This window comes from Cinclus cinclus, chromosome 2, assembly GCF_963662255.1.
Source record: "Cinclus cinclus chromosome 2, bCinCin1.1, whole genome shotgun sequence".
Taxonomy (NCBI): Eukaryota; Metazoa; Chordata; class Aves; order Passeriformes; family Cinclidae; genus Cinclus; species Cinclus cinclus.
Window position 1 is genome coordinate 112,863,820 of NC_085047.1, and position 20,990 is coordinate 112,884,809.

At 38.7% G+C, this 20,990-nt stretch overlaps 1 protein-coding gene across 3 annotated transcripts in view; it reads right to left on the bottom strand.

The window, feature by feature from the left end:
- Positions 1-208: 208 nt before the first annotated feature.
- Positions 209-20,990, bottom strand: part of PKNOX1 (PBX/knotted 1 homeobox 1) — a 39,774-nt gene continuing 18,992 nt past the window's right edge. For all 3 annotated transcript variants that reach the window (XM_062488165.1, XM_062488167.1, XM_062488166.1), the window contains 7 exons: positions 14,019-14,189; positions 12,582-12,681; positions 11,670-11,767; positions 9,535-9,663; positions 8,408-8,484; positions 6,699-6,871; positions 209-5,789 (listed from right to left, as the gene is read on the bottom strand). In XM_062488165.1, coding sequence (XP_062344149.1) covers positions 5,578-5,789; positions 6,699-6,871; positions 8,408-8,484; positions 9,535-9,663; positions 11,670-11,767; positions 12,582-12,681; positions 14,019-14,189 — 960 coding nt within the window. In that variant the 3' untranslated portion in view covers positions 209-5,577. The remainder of the gene's footprint in view (positions 5,790-6,698; positions 6,872-8,407; positions 8,485-9,534; positions 9,664-11,669; positions 11,768-12,581; positions 12,682-14,018; positions 14,190-20,990) is intronic.

The following is a 20,990-nucleotide window of genomic DNA, read 5'->3' on the forward strand; positions in this document are numbered from 1 at the left end:
CGCACGCTGGATATGAAATGAGTTTGAGATTCTTGCTTGAGAAGAATCTTATAATAAAGGAGCTGCTCATTTCCTGAAGATTTCTGATTTGGTAGAACATGGTAATTTTAGAAAAATATTACAATCTGGCTAAACAAGTTAACACATGGGGTTTGCAGAAAGGAAGTGTTTTCAAATAAGTCACTACCATATAACTTGGAACCATTACTTGAAGTCTGATGTCCATGCCATTTTAATTAATAATTTTGAAATAACAACAAAAAAAAAACAAACAAAAAAAACCAAAACAAAAAAACCCACCCAAAGTCACAAACATTATGGACTATTTACCTCCTAATTCTTTCTTTCTTTTATCAAAGCTGCTCCTGCATTACAAAAGTGTAATAAAAATCCCCACACTGGTAAGAACTAGTAAACATTTTTCTTCATTTGCATAAACAAGAAACCCGAAACAAATACAAGGGCCAAGGACTTTCCTTGGCCAAGAACTGGTTAAACAGTTTGAAACTATGCTCAAGATTTCCTGAAAATGTATTTGTCTTTCAGCCAAACAATACTGTTAAAGTAATGTAAATGCTTTGCTTCCAAAATGTGTGCTTTTTCTGTTCACAGAGAGCAGCAGTGTAAAAACAAATCATCCATGAAGCATATTCTCATTTTTAATTTCATCCCTTGATAGATCAGTCACTCCAAAATCCCTTAACAACCAAGGAAAGAAAAGTTGCAGGGTTCACATTTTAAAGATTGTTGATTGTACAGACCCAGTGCTGCTAATCCACAGGCAGGTTATGGGCAGCTTCTGTCATGACCTGAAACACTGGATTTTATTTACACCAACTGTGAATCTTTATGGGTGTCTACAAGGTTGGAAAGGCATTTCCCTGCCTTCTCACACCTTGCTTTTCTCTGGCAAAACCAGCTATGTTCAGCAGGTCCTAAAGAATTTAGTCACAGAAAAGGGATGGATTTTGTATTTCCAGGTGAGAACAATGAACAAATTACCTGATTTAGGCAATCACCAAAAACCACATCAGCACCAATTTCACTGCACTGTGTGCTGGACCATCAGGTTACTGCAGGACTTGAAAATTAAACAGCACAGGAGGAGTTTAGCATGCCAAGGGCAGGGGAGGGGGGGAAGGAATCCACGAACCTGCTTTTGTCCCCAGCTCCTCTGCAGAGCCAAGAGCAAAGCACATCCAGCTGATGTGGGGTGGTTTGCACACCACAGTTAAACGTGCATGTTCACGGATATGCTGTTTTCAGGAGGTGGTGAGAGTTTGAATTTATTATTAGGAAACCAAAACATTTCACTTAATTGTTTAACATGCGAGATTTTCATGAGGGAATGAAGGTTAGTTACATTTCCGACAGGATTTCAAAACTACATTTTGCCTATTCAACTCTAAGCCAAATGTAAGGCTGAAAGGTTGAAGAGACTAATCAAAGGAACAGAAGTCAGAAAGACAATAACAATACAGTACCTAAAAATGGGTAATTCACACATTTTTGACATTTGTGTCTTGCATAGACAAATACTTATTCATTTCTTTTCTCCCAAGACAACTCAACTTCAGAAAATAAAATGTTAAATTAACTTCAATTACAATTAAATGCATGTGTTCCAATTTTTCAAAACACCAGGGTGTTCTGGATTTTTTTTTTTTTAAGTGCAACTACCATCCCTTGGAAAGGCTTTGTTTTATCCCATGGGCTGCTAAGTTCCTAAAGTCAAGAAGGTGGACTTGTGATTCTTCCAGAAAACAATCCATATTTGAGGTGGAAGGGACTCACAAGGAGTCCAGCTCCCCAGTGAATGGCCCACGTGGGGCTCCAAGCTGTGCCCTGGGTGTCACTGGCACCACGTTCTGCCCAGCTGAGCCCATCTCAGGCCAGGAGCTGGGGTTTGAGCTACATGTGCTCCTATTCCATTCCAATATCCACAAACCTAAAGCTACTTGGAAAGCACAGAACTGGGACCTGCAACTCCTCACTGCAGGTCTGGCTCCTGGCTGTGTTTTTGAACATTAAAAAAAAAAATAAAAAATTGTTGCACCCCAGGTCACCATGAAATCCTGCCCTGCCAAGCCCTTCATCCTTACCCAGGTTTCCACTGGAAAAAGACCCAGGTATGCAGGCAAAGCACAGCTGGAGGGCTCTCCAAAAGATTCCTGACAGAGATCAGGTACCAGAAAAAGGGAAATGCAGCCTGACATGGATCCAATCCATATGGAGCCTCCCTGAGGTCAGCAGGACTCCACTGTGACACAATATCCAGATGTAGAAAACCTTCTGCAGAGCCAGAGTTGATTCTGAGTATTATCCAATGCGATTATTTCTTTGTAACAGTCATTCAGAAACTTATCCTGATAGTTTTGGAATTGATTTACTGAACTGCAATGTTTCCAAAGTTAAAAATTAAAAAAAAAAAAAAAATGCCTTGCCTGTTCCAGGAATATTGAAAAAATTGGACTGAGAATGCTGTTTTGAGTTAGATTGAAAAAAAAATTAAAAGTTTCAATAATCATATTTGCAGAAGAATCACAATGATTCAAAAACCAAATTAGTTCTATTGCATACGAATATGACTTTAATTGGGGGCAGGGAGGGAGGGAACTATACAAGAGACTTGAAGTTAGGTCCTCTATAAATACTTTTAAACTAATGTAAACATGTACCTTTTCTGAATGGTGATGCTTTGCTGAAACCAGCAACCTTTCCTACACAGAAAAAGAAGGAAAAAAAAACTGTACTTGTTTTTTCTTCTTTTAAATCATGAAAAGAACAAGCACTTCCCTGCAGTTTGCACCCACTACAGAATTCTCACTGAATTAACAGAAAAAGTTTGAGTTTCATATGTTGAGCAATACTTTTACACTGGTGAAGGCTTTTTAGTTTTAGGAATTCACGTTCCTAGATCTTTTTATGTTTCTAATCTGACAGTGAAACTATTCCATATTCTCCTTTCACAGTAAATTCTGTCAACTTCAGTCTCCAGGAACTGATAAAGCAGCTGAAGACAAGGTCATGTTTTGGAAGAAAGAGAACTGCTGCACTTAAGGTGGGGGGAATAGTAATTAAAAAAAAAAAAAAAAAAAGAAAGCTGACTAGAAAATGGCTTCTTTCTGAAAAATAAATTTTCAGACGTTTGCAAACCCTGAGGTTTTGAGGCCTGGTTGTTTCCAATAAAAACCCCAAACAAACCAACAAATATAACCCGCTATTGAATGGAGACAGTAGGGGTGATGAAGAAGTTAAAAACAAGTAAAAACAAAAAAACAGAATCTGAGTTCCAGTAATCTAAGCTATCTTTTGTAGGGGCAGTGGGCTGAATGCTTCCAAAGGAGCAGGATTTGTACATGGTTTGTCTTTTAAAGTGTTTTGGGGTCAACTGGATTTGACAACAGCCTTTGAGACAGCCATGCTATGTGTCAAAGCCTTCCTAATTACATCTTTCATTATTCATTTACTCTGCTGTTTAACACACATGGCATATTAGTGGCAAAGCAGAGAAGTGAGAAGAAAACAAACTCTTACAAATCAGCAGTCCAGTGGAGCAGATCATTACAGCACTTGAACTAAGGAAGATGCTCAGCCAGGACTCGGTGAGAGCTAGAGCTGAAACACATCTTGTGTTGAGTAAAAAACATTAAAAAACCCCAAAACTCACAGTCATTGAAAACTTGTTATTCTCCATGTATGTATGGTAGTGGCACTGATATTTCCTCCTGAAGCTTTTCTTCCTACCAAATCAACCTTGCCTTGGAAGACAATCTGTCATGAGCAGCTTCCAACCAAATCATGTCCAGCAGTAAATTCCTTCATCCTCCTGAAATCAAGGGGACCTAAGCATGTGCTTGAGTGTTCTGGGAAGCAGAAATTAAGTATTCAATTAAATATTTGCATCTGCCCAAGGGCTTTGTTCAAATACAGCATCTGAAGATTCTAAAGGCTACCACCTTTCTCCCTGTCACGTCAGAAACACAATATTACCAGATTTGAAATAAATCAGAATGAAGTTCTGGCTTTGAACACTGTGACAAATGGACAGGGACAAAAGAGGGTGTTGATCATACCATGAGGTTCTTGAGTCTCTTATTTGTACTCAACAATGGGAAATACAAAGTTCCATGTAAAAGCAAGTTTTCATGGATAGACAATAACAGACTTCAAACTTTGGGAAAATAAAAGAAATGAACTGTTACCACAATCAAAAAAAAAAAAAAAAACCAAAACCAAAAACAAAACAAAAAAAATCCCCCCCCAAAAAACCAAACCAAAACCCAGCTGTTTTCATCACCAGCTCTTCGTTTTTCAAATGACACACAAAAGATTTCCTACTCTAACAAAGCCTGCTGTATATTATGGTAGTAAACTTCAGATCTGAAGAAATTTTATATAAATCCATGTTATATTTTTCTTTTTGTATTAGGGGAAAATATTTCAAATGCAATAAAATAGCAGAATTCATGACTGTATAGTAGGCAACTTTTCATTTTTTTAGATTCAGTTGTACAAACTATAAACTGTTAAATTTCTCTAATAATTGGAAAACTTGTGGGTATTTGAACTTACTTACCTGAATACTCATTCAGCAAATATTTTCAGATACAAGTCTAGATACAGAGTTATGCAATTTGAATATTAGTTTACACATAATATAAATCAATGTTTGACAATATCAAAATCCCATCAAACAGTGGGCCCTTCTTATGCTACTATCAAATATAGGATATCACTGTGGGATAGCTGAGAATCATAGAACGCTACTGTAGGCTTGTTTATTAAATTGGGTCAATTTTCAGACCTTCCAAATAGGAATACTAAACATTTACTTTTCCCCTCTGGAAATTCTTTTTTTTTTTCCTCCTGCTTAATACAGTTGTCATCCCAATTTCTAGTGAATTTATAAAAATATTTTTTTTTTTATCCAATAACCCCAGCAAGGTAAAAATAGGAGTTTTTATAGCAAATGATAAACAGGCTCATGGACTATGAGAGAAACTAAACTTATTTAAATTGCCATACATTCTCTACTGAATCACACATCAACAGTTTCTTTTTTATGTGTGTTGCTGTCCACCTCAGACTAGCAGTTTTTAAGGTGCAGAAGCATCTTTCAAATATATGCATCTAACTCAATAATCAAGTCTCACACACTAGTGTCACATGCTTTAAATTTACATCACCTGCCCATCAAAAGCTGTGTTAAATAACAGCACTAATTGAAACTGCATAATTCATCAGAAACTGCAGCACTTCCAATTCAGAGAACAAAGGGGTGCTTACGTGGTTCTTTATATTACTAGATATAATTTTCTGAAATAAAGAAAGGAAAAGAAACAAACAAACAAACAAAAAAAAAAAAAACCAGAACACATTTGAAAGAAGTTGCTGCACCTGCAAAAACACTCTTTAAGCTTACTATGAAATACAAAAAAGTGCACCCTTCTATATCTACATATAAAACATATTAGAAATAAAACTTGTGTAAAATGTTTGCTGTGCAAACTATAAAAAGTCAGTCAGTCAGTCCATTCTTTTTCCTAGGTGATTTTCTCCACGCTCTCTGGCTTCCTACTGCAGAGAATCACTGTTATCCAAGACCAGCCCACTGATGTTTGCTGTCGAGAGGTCTCCCCCATCATCTTCACCACTGTCCACTGACTCATCCTCGCTCTGCCCTGCCATCATCACCTGCTGCACAGCCAGGGTAGCACCATCTGAGGACAAGGACTGCAGACTGTCCACGTTCATGTTCACTGGAGCTGTGATGGTCACGACAGCACCTGCAGAAGCACAGTCACAGCACTTCAGCATCTTGCTTGCCTTCTACTTACACATAACAGAGCTTGTTTCTAATCAGCAGTTAGGAAATTACATTAAAATAGAAGATATATAGGTTGTTAAATACTTAAATATCAGGAAATGCCAGAATTAGGTTGGTCAGGAATCGTAAACTTTGTGTTGTGAATCTCAAATCTGCGTTATGGACGCCCACTACAGCAATTCTCCAATCAAGTCAACATCATTTCTGCAAAATATTCTAGCTTAATTCATTGCAGAAAAAGGGGAGTGTTCAGATTCAAGGTAACTTCAATGGATAAAGCTGTTGTCAGATCCAGCAAAGGCTGAGGGAAAATTTGTTACAAACTGGAAAGAATAAAGCACCAGGCAGCAGGACAGAAAGGACGATCCTGGCATTAAAGCAGTTATTTATCTTTTTTTAATTAAATCTTTTTGTTTGATCTGAGGAAGTTACTTCAGTCAAAGTCTATGGAGTCTCTGTGACATTTTTCTGCCTCCCATTGTTCAGCTTGAAGCACATGAGGCAGATACGGAATTGCAGCTGCTCAGGCATGAAGCTGAAGCTGCAGCCCAGTGCTGCTCATCCAACAGGACACTCCTGACATGCACACAGAGAGAACTCAGTACATCTCAGCTTTACATCTTTTATTCTGTCATTTCATAACTTCTGAAACAAAAGCAAGTTTCTCAACATGAACTCAAATAAATACCTTAGCTCAAACCACAGAAAAGCTGTTAAAGACAGGAAAAGTGATTATCCTTTCCCAGATTAAAACCACGTTTATACTGACATATCCAGAAGTTTCCCTCCCACCACAGGCATCAAACTCTCCATTTCCCTGTCAGAGAGGAATTAACTTTATTATCCATGTTCAGGCAGCTCTCCTCACCATCTGACATCGTGAGCTCGTTCGATTGCTGCTGAGCAACTCCTGAGGCAATGGAGTCAGGCCAGAACCTCTGGACTGGTCGGTTCTGGGCTGTTTTCTTCTTTGTTTTTGGAGTTTCAGAACAACTGGAATCCAGCATTGGCTGAAGAATTCGCCTTCTAGCATTGATAAACCTAAATATAATCGAGGGCAAGGTGAACTTAGGACCCATTTGCTGTAAATTCTGTCTCTCACGTTCACAAAGTATGCAGCAGGAAAAAAAAAAGGAATATAAATTTTCTATCACCTGGGCTTCACATTTTTTTTAAAGTGTAGAACAACTCCTAAAACACCAGCATTCTTCAATTTCGGCAAACTAGCTAAGAAAGCACTTCTATCATTTTGCAGCTAACAGCATTTTTCCCCCACCTCAGAAGGAAAAATTCTCCAGACAGCACAACAGATGTACACTTCAGGATCTTATTAAGAACTAAGCACCAGAAAACCTGCTGACAGCCCAGCTCAGAAAGCTGACACTCCTCTCATTAGAGTTCACCTAAAATCTAGCCCCTGCCTAACCTGCTTTGTTTGGTCTGGTTTCATTTACTCCCTTAAGCTTCTGCATTACTTATTTTACAGGCTCCCTGGCTTTCCAAGGGCTGGCTCCTGATGCAGGAGATGACAGCAAACACATTTGACAGATCTGTCCTGATTCGTTTTAGTTCTCTGATTTTCACTTACTTACTTTAGCATGCTAATTGCTGCCCTTCCCCCTTTCCTGCTAGTGAACAAGAAAATACTTAAACTGAATGAACTTCAACATAGTGAGCTATGGCAGGGAGTTGTGACTGAAGACATCATCCCTAAATATCCCAAAATACATTCATGTCCCAAGTTTACCTGCAATGGGAGGAAATCAGGTGCAGCTGGCAGGTTCCTAAGATGTAATACAATTCTCTGCAAAGACAGCAGTCAGATCCCAGTGCACAGAGCTCCATGGCCACATGTCACACAGGCATAGTTACCCTGTTCCACTTTTGGAACCAGTGCTCTGTCACTATCTTGATTATTTTCCCCCCTGGACCCCTCCACAGCCTCACAGCCAGTGTCATCTTTGAAATCTGAGGCAGATTCCTGTGGGACTTTGCTGCAGCAATTTTAGGAACTGGTGCCACAAGGTGAATAGGACACGTGTCAGCACCTTCCCTCCTCTCTTCTGCAGGGCAGGTGTCTTATCTTACACCTCCAGGAAAGATCAGACATGACAAAACATGCTGAACCATGAACTGCGTCTCCATTCAGACATCACTGCTCAGGAGAGCATCCTTTGATACAAGAACAGAATCTGCTAACAGTAACTTCTTGAACATCTCCAACCATCAGGCCACTAAATGCCTTCAGACTTCAATTTCTTTACTTGCAGAAGAGACATGAGAGTACTTCCATCTCTCTCAGCACTGGAACAGAACACAATTCCTCAATGCTGCAATGGTTTCTGGAGCCCTTATATAATTTAAATGGCATGAGTCTTATTACACCTTATAAAAATAACATGCTTGTGTGCCAGTGCATAACTCTTGTATTTCTATACATTAGAAATACATATGTTTTGCAACATATGTAGAATATTTAAGTTGAACTCCAGATGTCCAAGTTATGCTCCTCACTATTTCTGAGCTGTAAGCACATGGAGACAAGGACAGATATTAAGTTAAGGGCTTTGCTCTTACCAATTGTTAACCTGGAGTAGTGTCAGATTTGTTTGTGCTGCAATCTGCTTCTTTTCATCCTCTGTTGGATATGGATGCTACAGAGGCCAGAAAAGCAAACAAAAAAGGCATAAGCTCATTTTTCATCTCCTCATCAAAACTAAGAACTCTTTCATTACATCTGATTAAAGAGGGTGGATTAAGGCCATCTGACTCATTAAAACACAAACCTCAGAAACCTCACAAACTTTTACAGACAAAAATAATTCAACAAAGACTGCTTTACTACACAAAAACTGATATTATCCTTGAGAGTGTCTGTGACACCGTGAAGCTGCTGCTGTGTAATTCAGAAGAAAAAGCTTCTCATGGCTGACAGTCTTTATTAAAGAGCATGATCCCTGGGCAGCACAGCATGTGAGCAGCTCTGATTAGTTGTGCTGGCCAGGGCAGTGTCATATGAGAGAACTGAGGAGCTCCCATATTTATTTATATATTTACTTATATAAATCAGAGGACTGAGGAGCACTCTGGAGTTAAATAAAGCTGCTCTAAGCAGACAAGGATGGGGAAGGTAACACAAGAAGTGCACACGCAGCTTCCCTGGATCAGTTCTCTGCTGCAAAACAGTTGTAAAAGGCAAAATATCAATCAACTCAGCATTGTAATAGCTTGAGAGCCATTTATCCTTTCAAAGTATTCATGCAAAGGGAAGACAACTGGAAAGCACAAGCAGACAGTGACATGCTTGGTACACATCAAAAGGACTGGAAAGGAGACAAAGACAGAAAATTTGAAATTTTCCTCAGTCAAAAACATCTCCAAAACACCCTAAAATACAGGTGGAATTATTTTTTCTTGTGCCATGAACCAAGGTTTAAGAGCATTAAGTTCTCAATAAAGCAAAATGAAGGAAGGTTCCTTGTAACAAAACTTATGGCGACTGTGCAGTACAAATGTAATATTTATTAATACATTAACAAAAGTCAACCAGCATTAGGCTGTGGAACTACTCCAAATGACTCCAGGGAAAACTGAACTGAGATTCCATAACTGACAACAGAATAAATTCACCTTGTTTATGAATAAAAATTGTAAGAGACCACACGAAAGAGCTACATAAAAAACTGACCATGTTCAGTCCTTACCCCTATGTGCTGAAAAAGCCAAGATCTCATCACATTTGTAGCGTGCTTGGGAAGAACTCCTCTCTTATTTTTTGATGAGCCATCATCTTGATGCAAGATGCCTAGATCTTGGTTTAATTGCAACTGGAGCTGCACATATAATTTTAGGAGAAATAAGGCAGTTAACATAGTAATGGTAGTTCTGTATCAATGGATAAACAACTCATTTATAGAAGGAATGAAATTAGGTTTGAATATCTTGAATATACTCACTGTGTGCAAACATAAACAACTATGGAAGCTGTAAAATATTACTGATTTAGGACTTAAATGAAGGATAAAGTAAAATTAATTATTATGCTGCAGTTGCAAACTAAGATGCTAAAGGTCCTGCTAAACAAATGTATTAAATTCTCAAAGAGCATTAAGATCTATACAGTAGAACCTAAAATTCCCCTTACAGCATTCATACTACTTCCTAAATATTTCTATTTCTTTCTCTTGGTTTTTCACTTCGTATGGATTCAACAAATCATTTTCACATTGGTTATCTGAATGCTTGGGAATACATTCTTAAATGCTTAAGCAGAAATAGAAAGAAACAGCACATAAATTGCATATAAAATTCTATTTCAGACAATTGCAACTAAAATAATTCTAAATCAGCTTTTCCAGACAAATTGAAGCAATTTCTCAAGCCAATCAATATGTAGGAAATGACTTTTAAACAAGGTTTAGGCTATCAAATTACTACAAATACATATTTGGAGCACATTTTAATTTCTAAAGTAATGTCTTACATTCTAAATAACCTGCTTGCATATGGAGGCTTTACAATGAACTTTCAATAGCTTTTCTAAAGTGTTTTTCCCTACCTCCACAGCATTATGAAACACTGAGAAAAAAGACATTGAGGAAGGATTTTCCACTAGTGACCTTTGCATAGGTGGGTTTGGAGACTCCTGCTAACATCAAGAGTAGTCACACATGTATAAAGAAGGACAAGTCCTTTTTTATTTATAGGCTAGAAGCATTATTTTCCTCTCAGTACTTTATTTTTTTCATAAAAGATAAAAAACCTCCAATTTTTAAAAATCCCTTCAGTCCAGGAGAGTAATTTTACACATTTCTTTCTGAGAGGTGTGTGAGGACAGAGCTGTCTGTGTTCTAGGGGAGAACATGGCTGAGTACAGACATGCTCCTGCCAATTCAAAGAACACTCTGTGCACACTTTTTTGGTTGGAAGGCCAGAATAAGGGGGGAAGGAAGCCAGTGAGTCAGTGATTACCAACAGATTTTATGCTGTGGAGATGGGAGCTCCTCATTCACATTTCTAATTAAATTCAGATTTCAGGAAGATTTGGTTTACCACTTCCAGAGAAAGCTAGCAAGGTTTTTTTTTTTGTTTGTTTGTTTGTTTGTTTTACCAGAAGAAGGTCTAGTTTTCATGTCTTTTTTTCTTTAGTTGCTTCTTTGAACTCTTCATATCCAGCTCTTAAGAGCCTCCCACAAAAGAGTGCTGACCCTTATATTTTAGGGTGTAAGGAGACAAAATTGAGGATCTCCCAGAGTCTCAACTAAATATTTTGAAGGTTTTATAGAAAAATGCTTCTCAAAATAGATAAACTCTGAAATACATACAGTTTCACAGTCCTAGTAGTTGCCATTGTAACAAAAAGTCAAATTTCTTACAATAGCAGTGTGGCACTTTAATGCAATACATTACAGTCATAAACATAGCTCAATGACTAGAAAAGTTATAATCATTGAAAAAGCATTCATTTAATTCAGAGGGGTTTTTGGTTTGCATTGGTGGTTTTGTTGGGGTTTAGGGGTGGGGTTTTAAAAATTTTTGTTAGGTTTGTTTTTTTTTGTTTTTTTTTTTTTTTTTAATTTCATGTACCTATAGTCTTCTGGTATCAGTAAAGCAAGACAATTAACAGGTAGGAACTCTGATGAGCTGCTGGGGCAAGGGGGACATTATGACATATTATACAACCTGTAACTCCTACAGCACTGCCTGCACCCATTTACAATTAATCACTCCATGTGTACACAGAGCTCATCCTGTCACTGTGTGAAATTAAAATCAAAACTAAAACCACTGAGTTGTATTTGCACCCAGAACACCATCCTGTGGAGCTGATGAAACAAACCTGAGAGTTCTGGATCCGAATAGTGCCAGGTGACAGTGCCTGTGTCACCACTTGTCCTTGTGGAGTGACCACAGTGACTGGCTGATACACTGTCCCCCCTTGAAGCAGAACAGAAACACAGATTATAGGCAGGAAAAAGCCCTTCAAATATTATTCTCTTTAAACACATCAGCACTGCACACCACACAAGACTTTTGACAACATATCAATTACTCTTTTCTGATCAGCATGCAAGATGTGCTCTTTGCTGCACTAAAATTTTCATCCATTCACAAAAAGCTGTACAAAATTTGATTATATTTCCCTGTATTTTAGGCAATCTAAATCTATTTTCAAATGAAAATGCCATGATTATTAGGCTATAAAACAGTTCTTCATCTTGTTTTAACTGAGCTAAGTCTTTAACCAACAAAGGTCACAACACCAAAATCACAGCTATGTGCTTAGGGCAGGCAGCTGGGTTTGATTTAAAATCTTGCTGAGAAACAAGACTAAACATTTAATCTCAAATGTAATTTCCATATAACAAGGACATGAAGGATTTCACAGATTTGTAAGTGTGGCTCCAAACTCCAAGGAGCATGAAGTAGCCAACAAGTGCAATGGTTTAGCTAATGCATTTTTATCAAATAGAATTCTTCTTTTTAAAAGGGGGAAAAAAGGTAAAGTACTTTCAACAAATGTAGAGTTGCACATTAAGATCTCCTAATATTATATATGTAACTGCCACTTCCATAGACATGGAAAACATATGAATTAAACAAACATGCATAAACCATTAAAGCACTTGACTACACTACAATTTTTCAGGTACCAAAACACATTTTCTAAAGTATTTGTGTAGTTTTTGTAACACCCATAAAGGAAACCAAGATGAAGAGCAAGGTGCCAGTTGTTTTTAGTGTGTCATACCTGCTACTGTTGCCATAGTTACATTTCCCTGCTGCAATGCTGATGCAGGCACCATGATCCCTTGGGGACTGAGTGTGCCTGCAATGGCACTTGGAATTTGCTAGAAAAATAAAACAATTAATTGCTTACATTTTCGCAACTTTTTTTTTTTTTAATGTGAGGAGATCAAGCATGCTTGTGTATTTTTGTAATTTGTATTATTTGCCTCTAAAATACATTTGGAGTTTAAACACAGGATTACCTTCAAAGAGAAAGATACTCCATTAGGGGTTCTCATTACCTACATTAACTTCCTCATTATCACCAACCATTACCTTTGAAAACCCTCATGAAAGCAACTGTTAGAAAAGATGTAAAACAATTTTGAGAAATTTTAGTTCTAGGTATATAAAGAATAAGAAACAGTTTCCAAAGGCAAGAGGGAAAAAGGACAAATGAAATGACCCTTGATGCTCTTATTACAAGCATCAAAGCTTTAGAATTTTAGACATTACCCTAATTTTCCTTCAAATTGAACATAATGTATTAAAAACTCAGTATGTTTTATTCTGTTCAAAATAGCTCTTACTCAACCCTGAACATGCAAACTCTTACACATTTCCTTACTATGTATGAATAATCTATTTTGATAGCAAATGCAAAATGGATCCCTTGTGTCTCTACAGAAAACTAAAAGAGATATGCAGAAAAAAACCTTTTAAAAGCTGTTTTTGCCTGATTTTAGAATCTCCTTTCCACACTTCCAGACATCAAAGCTATATAAGGAGTCCAGAAAATGAAGTTTAAAAGTAATTGGGGCTTTTTTGAATACAAAGCATCAGATAGATGAGTAATGCAGAGAAGGGCCATGCCCTAAGACTCAGGATCAAGTGGGTACTGGGGTAGCAGGGCTCACTCTGCAGCATCTGACAGCAAAGACATCAACCATAACCTATTTACTGTGGTCCATTTAATACAGAAAATGCAATATTGCAACTTTAACCCATCAGATACTGTCTATTTATTCCAGAATACAGGTTGTGTATAAAATGTATCAGTCATCTCAATATTTTAATGAAGGAGGCAGACTTAAGGAGGCCTTAACAAGCAAAATTTTTCATCTTTGTTTATTCTGTTTCCTAACCTCCTTCCAACCAAATAGCAAATCCAGGCTATTCTGAATATCTCCTCTTGCTGAACTGAGAGAAAATCATAAAAGGAAGACAGACAATAAAAAATTGACTCTCTGCTCTAGCACATTTCAACTAATTTTTCCATCAGGCAGTGGCACAACCTCCCCCCCCCCTCCAAAAAAACCCTCTTTCTACTCTCAATAACTGATTTGAGAGAATACAGGAAACTGCAGAAACTGTTTTTAAACTAACAGCAAAAGAAGCGTAGCTGTAGCTTCCTAAGGAAATCTAAGCAAAAATCCACTGAACAGTATTTGAAACACACCTGAGATTGCACAGGTGAATAAGGACTTCCAGGCTCCCCACTTAATAGAGTTTCACTATTCATTTTTGTCTTCAGGCAGGCAATGTAACGACTACAGAAATCCTTGCAGAGTTCATTAACCTTTTCTAGCTCCAGCAGATGGATACGCAGAACTTGGATTGCTTTTACCATCTGAGGGAGAGAATTGGAAATAAAAATCAGAAACAAAATAACTGTTCTTTAAAAAATAATACTTGATGTGAGATTTAAGCAAACACTGCTTTCCAGTAATAAAGATCACCCAATTAAAGCAGAGGTACTAATTGCTAAATCCTGGAATGTGAAAGGAACACAAGCAAACTTCCACACAGGGGAAGTCAAACGGGTGAACAAAGCGATCTTTGTCACATGTGCCACTTCAGGAAGACAGAGCAGTTCAGGTGTCACAGGGCACAGGATGAGCCTGGACATCCATGTGGTTTTTAACCCCCTTGTACAACTCTGGGTCACAGACCACACAAGACTGGAGGTGATGGAAAGCAATCCCCTCCACACAAATGATTTGGAAAGCAGGACTGGGACAGGCTTGGCCAGCAGCAGATCTCTGGAGCTCTGTAAATCAGAAACACCAGGTTCAGCTCCATGTTACACCCTGACAACAAGGAAACCAGAAGGGTACAGATGTGTTGGAGATATAATGAGAAAGAAGACATTCCTGTGATTAAGCATAAATTTATCCCAAGAATTGCTAGGGAGGATGAAGGCTTTTACTTTTCAATAAAATTAGAATAAAGGGGTTCCAAATATAGCCACACCGTTCAACAAAGCTTAAAGTAATCAAACAGTTTTTCAGTGCTACAGCTTTTAAGTTCCTCTGTGATTGTATGTCAAAGATGAACAACTCTCAGGTAAAATCCTGTAAGAACTTTTCAGGTGAGGAGAGTGATTCTGAAGTACAAAACATTAAATACAAAGCACTAAACCAAATAAAAGAGAAAAAAAAATAAATCCATGTTTAAACTAAAATCCAGGCACAGGAGATACATGTGTAAGGAGAATACTTGTCATGCTCACTGTGAGAAAAACACTGTAAGCCTGGATAACCAATGGTATTACATACTGCATAAAAATAGCTTAGGTGATTGTACGGGTCATGGCAGAAGATCAGAAGCTAAAACCAAATCCAGATGGTCGAAAAGCAGTAGGAAATCCAGGACATTCAAATATGTACACAACACACCAGCAAAGTAATTATTTTTTATACAACATGCTAACCCCAACGTTTCTGTGCTGTGCAGGATCTCTGAGACAAATGTCCTGTAGTTTTATGAAACTGAACATTTGTAATTTTGGAGCATAGTGCAGAACTTGACTTTGCAATTATTTGGAAAAATCTATCCTAAATGAAGGGTTATTAACCTGGGCAGAGCACTGAATCCAGTGAACAAAAATTATACCCTCCAAACTAATCTGTTACTTCCAACTTAAGAAGCCAACTAGGAGCTGAAGATGCCTTTGCTCAAGTCACCCAAAGGAGACCAAGGCAAGAAAACTTTTGGGTGTGCTCCTCTCTCCATCATGACATTCTAGCTTTCATTGAGACAGATCTTTTCCCTGTTTTTTCAGCAATAGGTTCTAGGACACTCACTTGGTGTAGACAACTGTGTTAAAATAAAGATGAAAACAAATAAGTGATTAAAAAAATTATTCCTTCTCAGGGATAGAAAGAAAAATAAACATATTTCAAAAAACAGCTGCAGATGAATCTGAGCTGTAGATTTGAAGGAGTTGATCCAATTTAATATCTGGTAACTCTTTCAACCTATGACACTGGAAGCCTTTGAAACACAAAGTGCAGTGACCCAGCACTGAGACACAAACCAGTGATTTTCTAACCCAGCCCAGGTTGCTGTTTAAACTGTGCTTAAGCACCTTTAGACACAACAATGTTAAAGCATGCAAATGTAATTAAATTTTGACACAAAACAAAGGTCATCTGTGTTTCAAGAAATTCTGTTTCAGAGACAAAAAAGCTTAAAATAGAAAATTTTTCATATGTGACTGATCAACAAATTGCACATCTTATTAGTGAGTGCTTTAAACATTCAGCTACAACTGAGGTAACAAAATATGCTTTTGGACACATAATATTTGACCATATCAAAGATTAGTTTCTTTTTGCTCAGTCAAGAGAGTTGGGTTTTTTTAAACATTAGCCAAATTTGTACTATTTATTTACCAGCATGTCCTTGGAGGAAAAATGAAAGTCCTTTCTTCAGCTTAGACTTAGTTTAAAATTGATGGTTGATACTTGAGGTGAAAATTGAATTAAAGTCAAAATTAACCACAAACCCAGACTCAGTGACACTACCCAGGTTTCTGCAGAGCCCCTCTCCATCACACGACTCCTGCAGGAAGCTGTGCTGCTGTGGTTAGGAGGAAAACAAAACTTTGTAAATATTCCATGCCTGTCACCAGGACTTATGAATTCATTTACAGCTACATTAATTGTAGCCATATGGCTCCTGCTCTCATGCAGCCCAGGTGAGCCAAACAATGTCAGCAGAAGTTCACTTTTTCCTTAAAACTACAGAAACCAAGAACTCCTGATAAAATAACTCAACTTGGACAAAGGTAATACAAAGAGGTGTTTTCAGACAGGTCATAGCAGCAGTAATATTTCATTTATTCAGTGCTGCTGCATAGACTATGCCACAGAAAAATGAAATTTGATAACTGATTCAGTCTTTTCAGCTGTAGCAATAAAACTGGAGTATCACTTCAGAGAAATACACAAAGATGAAGTAACCATGACATTTGTGTATATTCACAGATTCCTAGGACTCACAGCATCCTAGATTGCCTTGGCTTGGAAGGAACCCTTAAAAATCATCCTGTTCCAAACCCTGCCATGGGCACACATTCCACTAGTGTTGAAATTCTTGTAAATCAAGACAATGGTAAACTATGAAGCAGAGTAAGAGAAGTTACTGAAAAAACTTGCAGTTCTTGTTGTCAAGAGCCTATTCATTTATAAATGTCTCCAAATTTAAAAAATTGTATCTTCACATTCAGAGCTCACCTACTTCCCTGACCTAAATCCTCCTGCAGCAATTTAGACTTTCTGTGGAAGAGCAGAAACTCTGGAAGAAAAGTTACTGTGTTTTCATTTGTTTTGGTTTGATAACCTCACTCCTCTATTTTGAGTCCTCAGCTATGAGACATAGCTAGAAAAGGTGCAGCTAGAGGTTTATGGGACAGTTCTGCAAATTAAAACAGCAAAAGCACTATTCAGAAAGGCTTGGTCATTCAAATGACATCAGCTGGCTTCACCACTACAGCTCAGGTTCCTGACACAACTAAGAATTCAAGAGAATTGAAAAGAGGGTACCGAACCAAAAATCCTAACCCCAGGTGAAACAAAAAACTCAGAGGGTCTTCAAAGAAAGCAGTGTCCTGTTCAAATACAAAAGGGAGAGTATACTTAACACTCCTTGTTTTGTATAGTGTCTGGACTTGACAAAGCCATAAGTAACCTGCTTTGACTTCACAGCAGACCCTACTCTGTGCAGGAGGGTTGCATTACAAACCTCTTGAGCTTGTAGTCCAGCCCAAACCATCCTTTGGTCCTATGAATGTGAGGAAATTTAAAAGTCCATCCATGTGTGGGAAGAGTTTACTCTGAACAGAAGTAACAGAAGAGGCAGGAAGCACCCTGAGGCAATGTGCTATTTCTGCAGAGTTAGCAGTGAGCAACAAAAAGTGTTAAACAATGAATGTCTTAAAACATAATATAATCTGTGAAAGGTCTAAAAAAACTCTCTGCAAACACCCATGCTGAACAACTTCTCAGTCATGGAGGAGTCTGTCTGTGGATGTCCTAGGCACAAAAGGAGACTTTTGTGCACAAAAGGGGAACAAAGAGCAGTTGGTGCCTTGGTTCTTTCCAGGATCTGTTTTATTTGTAAAAATGAGGCAGGGTTAGCAAAGGGTAAGGGGGAAAAGTGTGTGGAGCTCCAACAGATGATACTTCACTTAAAGTGGATAAGCTGAGCACACTTTCAGACAGCAGCAATAGAGACCACCAAAATCTGGTTATTGACAGCAAATCCGTGTCTTCTGCCAATGGTGCTTGGTAAAAGGACAAAGGGGATGCAAACAACATTCCAAGAAGATATGGAGGAAGTTAAAACTCTAGGAAAGCACATTTCCAGTCTAGTAAAAACATGAGCATAACCTTCAGCTTCCACTTCCCACAGAATTTGAAAACAGGAGATCTGCAGGACAGAACCACGGGGTCATCCCAGAGCACGTGGCCCAGGACTGCACCCAGACTTGGGAAAGACACTGCAGAAACAAAAAAGGCCTGGTAACAATTCTCCTGGATTGACTATGACCCTTTGCCCTGCTGATTCAAGATCACCAATTGATGATGTTGGAGAGCTTAACTGGGAAGAACAGTATCCCTAGAATAGACTCCCTCCATCTAGACAGTAACAAGGGTTTGAAACCTGGTTTACAGGCAAGTTAGTGAGTATCCTTAAAATTAAGTTTCAGGTGAATGCTACCCACATTTCCCAATGCTTAAATCCTTTTTAATACTAAAGCAGGAACCACCAATTAATTTAGAATGGGAATTATAATACCAAAGTAACAAGATAATCTAGACCATAGCTTAGTAAGAGCTACTCAAATTGGAACAAGCATCCACTGCTCTTAATGAACTTCCTTTCTGGTCAAACTGATCTAATGCCTGTGCCACCCAGATTAACATTCTGTGGTCCTCTGGATGAACTCCAAACTCCTCTTGTGGAGTATTCAAGGCACTTCAAGTGAGTGCACAATGAGGAATGTTGCCAGGACTCTAAGCGACCCTACAATCACTATCTGTGACCCTCCATAATTTCTGCTATCTGCTTAATTAGCCCACAGGCAGCATGGAGCATGGAATTATATTCTGCTGTTTTGGAGCTGTCAGTTGAAGGTCTGTCACAGACACTGCAGTCTGGCTGAGTTCTACATGCCACATCTCACAGACAGGCCTGTGACTCTCAGATAGGACTTGAATTTCGCTCTTCAATGTTGTGATGCTCAGTTCATCTCAGTTTAGCTCAGGCTCCGCGTTGATCCTACTGAGCAAACATTTACACCTTATTTGACTCTGCTCCACCCCTCTAGCCCAGTCTAATTATCAGTCTTAACAGCTTCTCCTTTCACATGAATGGTTGAATTAACATTGGAGTTAAAAAGGGAAGGACAGCACCAGCAGAAGATGGAACAAAGGTGCACAACGGTGTTTCTTGCTACTAAAGACAGGCTTTTAAATCTCTATTAAAACATATACATATATGATACAAGGCAGAAAAAACTGCCTCTCTACAGCCTTCCCTGTGGCAAGCACCAATATTTCAACCTGAAAAGAGACTGAAAGCCATGCTAGCCAATTCACAACTTGAGAGAAACTTGTGCTCACTGCTCCATACCAAATGAAGAGCCTGTCAGAATGGCAGCTGTTCAGAGCTCCCAGCCTCCAGGACAGGCAGAGGACAAGCTGCACTCAGGTTTCATTTGGTATCCAGTAACAGAAAGTCACAGCTAACAATATGACCACAGGACAGGATTTCAATACCAAGGATTTTCATTTTGTAACGTGGTTCCAGTTTAAGCCACTACTGACCTCAGCAGCCATGGAATCCAGGACATAAACAAATAATTCCTTACCCACCTCAAGCAAAACCAGTCAGATTTGTGCAGCCCATCAGCAAAGGGGAACACCATATAAACCAAGAGACTTTGTCACTGGAACCACAAAGTAAAACCATAAACAGGTCAATGACAGGAAGGACTATTTGAACACATCAGACCCGACTACAACCAAAGCAAGCTGGATCTGAGAGAGTGTTTATGTATGACCAAAAGCACAGGGAACAGGCCAAAGCAAGCAGGATCTTTGGGAAACCAATCTTTGGAGGCTCACAGAAGCCACAGGATAGCTGAGGTTGGAAGAGACCCCTGGAGATTGTTTAATCCAACCCCCTTGCTCAAAGCAAGGTCAGGCAGGGCAGGTTCCTCAGGGTCATGTCCAGCTGAGTTTGAGTGTTTCCAAGGATGGAGACTCCACAACTCCCTGCAGTATTCATCACCCTCACAGTAAAAAGGTTTAATGGAACCTCCTGTGTTTCTATTCATGCCCATTTCCTCTTGCCCTTCCACTGGGCACCACTGAGAAGAGTCAGTCTGTCTTCTTCCTCTATTAGAACTTGGCATTTCTCTTTGCTGAATTCCATGAGATTCCCATCCTTCTGCTTCTCCAAAAGCAATGAAGAACCTCTGAATGGTGGCAGAGCCATGTGTGGATCAGCCCCTCCTCCCAGTTTTGCTACACCTGCAAACCTGCTGAGGGTTCAGTCTGCCCCATCACCCCAGTCACTAATGGAGATGTTAAACATCTGGAGAACAGCACTTATGAGCAACCCTCAACTGGACTTCATGCTGCTAACCAGAATCTCTTGATCCCAGGGGTTGACCCATTTTTCAGTCCACCTCACTGCTCATTTATCTCATCAGTTTGTCCATGAGAACACTGTAAGAGATATCAAAAGTCAAATAAACCACAACCAATGCTCTTTTCTCATCCACTGAGCCATACAGCTACTACATTCCAACCATTAGATTTCAGATGTGCTTCTGAAAAGAAATGGGGATTAGACAGATGTGTTAGATTTAGAGAGTTACAAACGAAGAACATAACCTGAGGCATAACAAGTCAGCAGACCTTCACTCAGAACAGAACTAACTCTCATTTTTGAGTAAAATATTGCAGGCAGCTGTATTCAAAATAGGGAAATCATAGCTTCATCACGGGAATGACTTTCAGAAAGCCTAAAGGGGTCAATGACATGAAAGAAAAAATGGTATATGTTAAAGACTTTGTAAGATCATCTCATAACAGCTCTTCTCTCACATTAACTAGGTGAAACATGATTTAAATAA